At 38.5% G+C, this 9738-nt stretch overlaps 1 protein-coding gene across 1 annotated transcript in view; it reads right to left on the bottom strand.

Annotated features, from left to right (window-relative positions):
- Positions 1 to 1794: 1794 nt before the first annotated feature.
- LOC139150105 (sodium-coupled monocarboxylate transporter 1-like) overlaps positions 1795 to 9738 on the bottom strand; it is a 53396-nt gene continuing 45452 nt past the window's right edge. The window contains exons 14-15 of the mRNA XM_070722275.1: positions 3887 to 4032; positions 1795 to 3341 (exon numbers count right to left, since the gene is read on the bottom strand). Of these exons, the coding sequence (XP_070578376.1) occupies positions 3047 to 3341; positions 3887 to 4032 (441 nt within the window). The 3' untranslated portion in view covers positions 1795 to 3046. The remainder of the gene's footprint in view (positions 3342 to 3886; positions 4033 to 9738) is intronic.

Raw genomic sequence — 9738 nt, 5'->3', positions numbered from 1 at the left:
TATTGTTAAGATTTCAATGAGAACAATCGAGAACGGGATATTCCATGGTGTGATCTTATTTAATCTAAAGAAACAATCAAAGACTGGCGGGAAAATTACCACCTGAAAACTTTTGTGATTATGTAAGTCTTGAGATGTATTTAACTTTGTAGACAGCTTAGACTAGAAGACTTGAGATCAGACCTTTGAGGGTGAACGACACAGTCGCCATCTTGCAATAAAGTACAAGGTTGTGTTATAATCTACATCTTGGTGTGTCAGCTTCAGTTACTGAAAGCATTACGATCCAGACTGGTACCTCTACTCGTAATTCCCCTAAATACGAGCGCGACACAAGTACTATTAAATATACAGTCTGTAAATACCATTTAGAGTCATTTTGCGATCTATATATTTGTGACAAGTATTATCAAATTTCATATTTGTGACAAGTATTATCAAATTTCATTCTTTTTCGGACTTTTGGCGTTGCCAAAAAGTTAGTACATTCTTAAACAAATCGATATACATACATACATACATACATACATACATACATACATACATACATACATACATACATACATACATACATACATACATACATACAATCTTACATACATACATACATATATACATATATACATACATACATATATATATATATATATATATATATCTATCTATATATATATATATATATGTTATATATATATATATATATATATATATATATATATATATATATATATATATATATATATATATAAATGTAAAGTATTGCCGCCCAGGACGCGCCCTTGGAACAATGTCCCCAAGACGGAACCTGTTGTCCCGCATTCTTGCGTACTGCAGGTCATCTCGGGCGCACTCATAAGTCCAACTGTGTTGGGTGTATCTGTTACTGACGATGGACTTTGTTTTGCAGACGTTTTTTTAGGCTTACACTTTATACGGAGCTAGCTATGATCAAAACTAATTAAAACGCTGCACTTGATATCATCATTTGCTTGACTGTGGTCCGTCTGAGCTCTGATTAGCGGCAGATACGGTATACTGCTACAATTGTCTGAAATTCAAGCACAGCGACGCGGTCCCGGTAGCTTCATAACTGCCTAGCTGTAAGTCTGGTGTATGCGATAGAGTCACAGCTATTTTACAAATAATTTTTTTTCAGTGTGTGCATTTCTGTGTCAAATGTCTTGAAACGACGAGCTTTGCTCTACTAAGCTTGCCATCCAAGCCGTAAAGGCTGTCAGTTGGCTGATAAAAAATCCACGGAAAGAATGATTTTCCATAGCAACAATGATACTTACGTTACATACTTCTAACTTTTTTGTCATATGTCCAAAACACTGCCTTTTAATATTAGTTTGTTGAGAATGAAGGATGGTGTCAGCGTTCATTCGGTAAGCTTATTTTTTGACCCCCTTTACGGAAATGCAGAGTCACCTCACAATATTGAAACGTTTAAAGTTTCTCATGATAGTCTCCATCAATCTTCGCGCAGTATCGTAGAGACTCTGAATTAGAATGACTGATGCAAATAAAATTTCAAATTTGATGTTTATATCAGGACACAAACAAAGCCCGTAAGGGACATTTTATAAATCAAATGCATGTAAAATTATTTCGTGAGTGCGAGATAGTTTCTTGTGAGCACCAGGTCATTTCTCCTGAGCACGAGGAAGTGTTTTGTACTCAGGAGAAATTTTCTCGTGAGCACAAGACAATTTTGTGTGAGCACGAGATAGTTTCTCGTGAGCAAGATATACTTTCTCGTGCGCACGAGAAACTAAGGAACATTTTGTATAGCAAATAAAAAATAATTATCTCGTGATAGCTGGAATATACAATTTATTATTTTTAATCATAATGTATAAAATTCTGTGCCCGGGCCTTCCCATGTGTGAGTTTGTAACAAACGACCTACCCCCAAAATCACCGGCCTTCCCCCTGTAATTTCTGTCCGGTTCTTTAGGCTGTTAACTGTTATTGTAAAGCCCTCCCTTGTAAACATTTTTGTCAGAGCGTCCCTCGCGTGCCCAAGGTTTGTGAAGATTGGTTCAAGATCGTGCGAGGAGATAGCGTCACACCTTTAATTAGTTGTTGGTAAAAACTTAAATGAGAACAATCGAAAACGGGATTTCCATGGTGTTATCATGTTTAACTTTAAAACAAACTTAAATAGTGACGGAAATTTCCATGTGATGACCATTATGGGTACTTGTCAATTATATTGTCATAAAACAAGAAAAGTGTGAAAAGGTTGAAGTGACCTTGCTACGGTGTTTGAGGTGACAATTGAAGTCTTTTTGAGGTGACCAAAGCCAGCAGTTTGCAACCTAAACCTTTGCCCCGGAAGCAGACTGTATACATTTAAAATGTAATATGGTCAAGGCATTTAAAAACGAAGAGCGTATAATTCGTAGAGCTGTGTCTTTCTAGTTAAAATAGGGATTTCATGTAAATGAAATATGATAATTCAGGTCTTCTGACACATTACACAGGTTATCAGTTACTGCATCAGTTAAAGCATATAATAATCATGAAAATGCATGATATGGTTCTATTGCGAGTTAAAAGTTGGATATGTTTCGCCAAAGTAGACTTATACAAACTCTGCTTATTCTCACTTACGATATCACACTTTTCTTGATGATGCTGTGTCAAGCCACAGGCGAAGTTGATAGAGAAATGGCAAGTGGAGATATAGTGAGTAGGTGAATATTTACGTTCACTGACAGAGTCATCATACATTTCAGTAGGAGAAACGAAATTGACAAACCGTGTTGCCAATGAATGTTAGGTATTACCAATCAGAAATTAGGGTGTGTAAGAAGTTGTTCAAAACTTATCTCGTTCTCTCGAGATGATTATTTTATTAATTTTGCTATTCAAAATGTCCCTTATGGGCTTTCATAGAACCATTCTTGTACCCAGGAAAAAAAATCCAGCAAAAACATCAAAGAAACAACACAGAAAGTGTCGTGCCGCACAATTGTCTTCGCTACAGGGATTTGTCCAATAATATCTGCAAACCCCAGGGAAAGAGTGCATTCTAAACTCAAAAGTGGGAGGTTTGCGTAGTCTCGTTTAGGATTTGTCCTTCTGTCCCCTTGGAATGGATTAGAATGTCTCCATTCGTGGCATCTATCCGTATGTTATTGCGATGCCTGTTGTTCGTGTATGTGTCCGTGCCGCCTTCTGCGCCGTCGTCGTTGTCATCGTCAAAGGCAAAATTTTCAAACACGCTCACGCATCCTTTATCGTGGCGCTCTTCATCGTCGTCTGCATCGTCGCTGTCATTCCTTTCGTCATCCTTGCTATCGGTCACGTATTTTGACTTCCAATCTTTCGGCCTTTAAAGAAATTTATGAAAGGACATAGGGTTTACTGAAGATGATGGCAGACTGAATCTGCAGCTGCTCATACTAGACCACTCCTGCCGGATACACGGTACACTATTGCTATTAAGGTAGTATGCGCCTCGAACGGAAAAACAAAGTTTTTCTCACACTTTCCTGATGGAGACTTTTAACTACTCTTTTATGAAATCAAGAGGAGGTCATCAAACAAATTTTAGTACTAGAGAATAAAATGCCTGACATATACCGAAATTTGAAATTCAAAATGGCAGTCGTCCTTGTGATAACCTAAGGGGGAACAATAAAATTTTGTATTTCACAAAACTTATACTGTGAGAGGTTTAATTTCTCCGAAAGCACAACAAGCGTATAAGCAGAACAGTATTAGAAATATATCCGTGCCCGAGGCGTGTCGTTATCTTTGCGTAAAAAGACGCTTTAATTACTTGTTTGTGAATTACTTCTCACATTGTGTTTAGCGCGCATGCCTCGAGCTTAGAAGGAGCAGGTCATGCTTTTATCATATACTCCTCAATTACCTCAGACATCCTGCGAGAAGAGCTGCATCGACCTCTTTTGATTTTTCCCGCTCTGACTTAGAAACACATCGATGGATTTCACTGAACAAGACAGTCACTACCACAGTAACAACACAGCTGAAAGTCCCGTACCAGAGAAACGACATCTGTCGGTAAGAAAGGTTAAATAAATGTTATCCGACAGTTAATGATGATGATCTGGACAGAGCAACACCTATGAACATTTTTAGTCATTGACTCATAGACGAGGATTATGGTTATCTGAAGCATTTGGACGGAAACACAGTGCCGTTCATTGAAAGTCGGTGGATTAAGATATATTTACCGTCAATATCGGCAACTGCCGATGGATCGAGATCATTTTCACGGTACTGACATTGCGGGAATGCCTTAACCTAATTCAGGTCGAAGCTAAATCCACTTACCGAATATATCCGAAGTACTTCGTCAAGCCTATCACTGTATATCACTGCACCCACCGCTACCCAGCAGCCCATTGCAAATCCTATGATGGCGCCGAACACTGCGGCTCTGTTGAAGTTTGTTGGGGAAATTGCAATGTGAATCATGCCTCGTCAAATAATGAAGTGTTGTTGTTTGATGAAGAAGTCATAGGAAAACGTATACTTGAACTCTTTGATGCTGTGTGTGAATTTCAGTCAATGTTAATTTGACAGCCCAGTCGGAAAGTATAGTATAGTATGGAATGGTTTAACATTTGCGGCACGTGACATGTACACAAATAATCCATTAATTGTCAAAACCAGTAGCACTGTTCACGGTAGTCATAGAAGATTTTGCTCCACCTTCTTTTTGTTTAAGTAAATTTATGTTGATGTCTTCTACACGAACGAATAACCTGGGTTCACCTCGCAAATTGTTGGATAAGGCAAACAAATTAAATAACGGATACATGAATATCACAATTCCTTGTGCCGCCTTTGTAACAGAAAATTGCACGTATTGATAGTTTAAGGCATTAGATTCGTTGCTATTGTTTCTGATTGCTTCATGATTGGATAAAGAGTATTATAACATAGGTACAAACAAAGAACAACGTAATATGTAACACTGCAATGCACGTGAAGCTTGTAACGGGGACACTGTTGATCGAATGAGGACGCCAACATGTTTTCAAAATCTCTTTCCGACTACAAAATACAACGCATTCGCGATTCCTATGTACTTACAATCCCGTTGTCCTTTTCCAGAAGAACCCTAAGAGAAAGGTTCCAAGAATGGGACCTCCGGATGTTCCAAAAATGGTATTTCCCATCGTTATCAAAGATTCCATGTACGAGGCCACATACGCCAGAGCAATAGCCAATACACCGTAGGCGACAGCTACAATGAAATATTTTGAAGGGAAAAGTCAGAAATGTGAGAAAATCAATAAATGCACCGATATATATATATATATATATATATATATATATATATATATATATATATATATATATATATATATATATATATATATATATATATTATATATATATAAATATATATGGGGTACGGGGTAATGTGGGCTGTCTTGGTCACATCACAGGTTTCTTCTTGCTATTGTCTATTATATTTTAATACGTTTTAATACGTTTGTGTTTCCAATGAAGATTTATGCTAACAACCTTTGGTCTGTTGGTCTTATGTTCACACAGGTTTTTCTAAAGCGTCATGTATTTGTCCTTTGACCTGTTGACAATCTCTTACGCGAAGTTTAGTCTCTGTGTTGCATTTATTATCCGATGCGTTTGATTGCCAAATACGACAGAGCAAACAAGGGTACGTTAAATAAAATAAACAATAGCGAGAAGAAACATGTACTGACCAAGATACCTCTACCCCCACCTCCACCCTGGAGACGGGTATGTAAACAATCCCTATGTTGAGACTAGTGTCTGTGGTGTAAAATTACATACAGATTACCACACTGACCATGCGCGTGCGAACAATTTCGGACAACGTGTGCTTTACTCAGACATGGCCAACAGTCTGCTACCAGGCGCCAAATGTAAAATAATTATTTTACACATTAGAAGAACATATTCATACGAAAAGGGTGTATTTGCATGCATTTATCAATAAAAATAAACTACTATAGCATAAGTATAAATAAATCAATACAGACATAAGTAAATACATATATGAGTGAAAAAACATACATATATGTGAACCAATTCACACAAGACATGAAGACAGACACATACATACATACGTGCATACGTACGTGCATACATACATACATACGTACGTGCATACATACATACATACATACATACATACATACATACATACATACATACATACATACATACATACATACATACATGCACTCACGCACGCACATACATACGTGCATACGTACGTGCATACGTGCATACGTACGTGCATACATACATACATACATACATACATACATACATACATACATACATACATACATACATACATACATACATGCATGCATGCATGCACTCACGCACGCACGCACGCACATACATACATACATACATACATACATACATACATACATACATACATACATACATACATACATACATACATACATACATACATACATACATACATACATACATACATACATACATACATACATACATACATACATATACACACATACAGGATCGAAAAGTTTACATGAGGGGAACGAAGTACGCATGCGTATATCCACTCGCACACACACACACTCACACACACACACACACTGCTACTCGGAAAAGTTTACATGAGGGGGAACGAAATACGCATGCGTATATCTACTCGCACACACACACACTGCTCTGAAAAGTTTACATGAGGGGGAACGAAGTACGCATGCGTATATCCACTCGCACACACACACTTACACACACACACACACACACAACAAACACAACACACACATTGCTACTCTCTCTGAGATACACACACTGACGCGACGATCTGCAGGCCCGGAAGTGCCACACCGGGGAGCTCACACTTCTTACTCGGACTCTACGTACCTCGCGGCGTCGAAGGCTAGTGACGATGACAAAGATGTGCGACACTTTTTCTCTTTCTTGCCTTTGTGTCGTGAGTCGGGTTCGTACAGGCTTTACACAGTGATAAAGTGGTGGCCGGCCTGAGTAATACTACACTGCTTAGAGGCCCCGTAAGGGTTTCTGACTTAATGGTACCTGCCATGCCGGCGAAGTTCTGCTGGGGTTAACGGCCCAACCCAGGCCAATAAAACACTGGGAGTCGTGTATTACAGCTCTCTGCCATTCGGCTTATATTCTTTAATGGTTAAATACAGCATTCAACAGGAACTACAGCAACAGCTTACTGGAACTAAAGCAACAGCTTTACTGCTAAACTCTCTGCTCTCTAAACTCTCTGCTTAGGGGAGAACCATTTGATTTCTGGGGGGGATATGGAGGATTTTGAGAAAAAAATTTGTCACCAGGTGAGAGAGAAGGAAAAAAAATTGATCCTGTCATGGCCTGAGAAAAAAAAATTGTCATAACAGACAGAAGAGAAAAAAAAATTGTCACAATGCACCAGAAATAAGCAAAATTTGGAAACCTTATTCTCATGTATTCTTTGCCGGCGCGCCGCCATAGGCGGCGCAAATGTTTTACCACAAGCAATTCTTATGTTTCTTTTCCCAGCACTTATGATATAAGCATGCACTACATAGGTCTACTTTACACCTCAGTACACTCAATGTTTTCCTTCCCTTTTCTGACCCAAGAAATCATATTCAGGATTTCTGTTGCAATATCTCAATAGCATAGGCACTATCTAAAGGGGACTATTTGACTTCTGTAAATTGTGAAAATTTAAAACACAAGACAGGAGTCAATAAACTAGTGTTAAACCAATATATTATTTTCTCAATATAAATTTGTTAGAAAGATGTAGCTTGACAATGAAAAATTGAGGAACAACAAATATAATGAAATACAATGTGTGAGCCTTGTTTTTCTGACCACAAACACCGGATCGCAAACATACCATATTCAGGCTTTTCATTAGAAGCTGGCAGCTGGAGAAATGACACAAGAAGGTCACAGATTTTCTGTTCCTGTATATTCATTTGTCTTCAGTCTCTGGCAAACAGAACTGTTTTTCACACATTGTATTGTCATTGTTTGGTTGTTGAATATTGTGACTCAAAAACTGATCATGCAAAAAATGTAAAAAATATCAGTGTTCAATGTCATTTTCAAACAGTTTTACCGAGTGCAAAATAAACTGAAACTCCTCTCAGATTGCACCATTAAACACATCAGTTTCTCAAAATTTCCAATACGAGAGGGGGAACCCTCCTCTCGTGCTCTCCCCCTTGATGTATTCTAACAGTTTCACTTAGTAAAAAAATTAAAAAACACCTCTCAGATTGCACCAGACTGCACCATTGCACACATCAATATCTTAAAAATTTCCATGCAAGATAGGGGAAAGCCCCTGTGACACTTTCCCCTAAGCCTCTCTCATGTTCTCCCCCTGTACTTTCAAATTCTGCCCGGTCAGATATCCTAGTGAAAACCCTGTCATAATATCCATCCAAATTAAACAATATACTATATAATTAGATACTGCGTGATCTTTTATATCTTTATTTTATTGTGACTTTGAATTTCATTTTGATGTGTTCACCTTTTTTGAACCATCATGAGATAACTGATGATAGTCTAGCAGGGTACATCAGGATTTGAAAGGTCTTTACTGTTGCTGTATTTTGTAAATTTACAATTATATGTATTGGTATTAAACTTTTCTAAGTGGGGGATCAGTCAAAATTTCAGAGTTAGAGAGGGAGGTTACTCAAATTCATCATGGTTGGGGGGGGGGGGGGTCACTCGAAATTTCGGAGTTTCAGGCCGTAAATAATGACGGCTCCCTTTACAACGCATTACAAACTTGATGACCAATAAAAAAAAAATTGCACTGCTACTCCATTTGAAAAAAAAATTGATGCAGGTCTGACAGTAGAAAAAAAAAATTGCTGTCACTCTGACAGGAAAAAAAAATTTGCTTCCATACCCTTTTCCTCCATACCCCCCCAGAAATCAAATGGTTCTCCCCTTACTTTACTCAGGATCGTACGTAGCTCCACTCAGCAGGGAATGAATGTCTGGAATGCCAAGTATGCCCACTGGAACTAGACAGCAACGGAGTACGGAGAACTGGAATTTTCAAACTAATATTAAGAGCCACTGTGTATTTTCTAATAAACTCATTTTCACGCCTACGACATTTTAGTGCCTGATGTACAAGGCAGTGGTATTTTTTTACGAATTTTCATTAGTTCTACGCGTGAATTTTTTGATCGAAAAATTGATGCTTTGTAAAGTTTGGTCAAACATCAAATGTATTCACTTTTCCCCGGACGTTTTTTGATGAAAGTCATATGGTCAACCCGGTCAATGTAGTATCATTCGACTCTTAATGGTACGAAATGTGTCAAACTGTCATCCGACCCCTATCGACCCCTAGCGTTTTCACGTAATGGGGGCTTTCTTTCTGCCTACTTTTAGTGATTTTCTAAAATGTGGACGCCTTATGTAAACATAGCCAGGCCGTCAGGCCTGCAGTTGAGGACCGGGGCAGCAGGTCACCTCGACCCCTGTCCGTTTCGACCCAAGTAATTCACACCCTCTTGTCGTTGATTGTGGTCAAATCAATCCCGGTGCCTTAGTATTCGACCTCAGTCAGTTTTCATGTTACATGTACCTGACAACGTTTTACTGAGTACATTATGCAACTTGTTTCTGTGAGAAAAACTGCTGGCTTCGCTACAACAATCCACGGGGTAGCTGTGATATCGCAGCGGTACTTGTGGCGTGTCGAACGCGCTCGGGTCATTG

Source organism: Ptychodera flava, chromosome 14 (assembly GCF_041260155.1).
Source record: "Ptychodera flava strain L36383 chromosome 14, AS_Pfla_20210202, whole genome shotgun sequence".
Taxonomy (NCBI): domain Eukaryota; kingdom Metazoa; phylum Hemichordata; class Enteropneusta; family Ptychoderidae; genus Ptychodera; species Ptychodera flava.
Note: the sequence above shows the minus strand (reverse complement) of the source record. Positions and strands in the feature narration are given on the sequence as shown.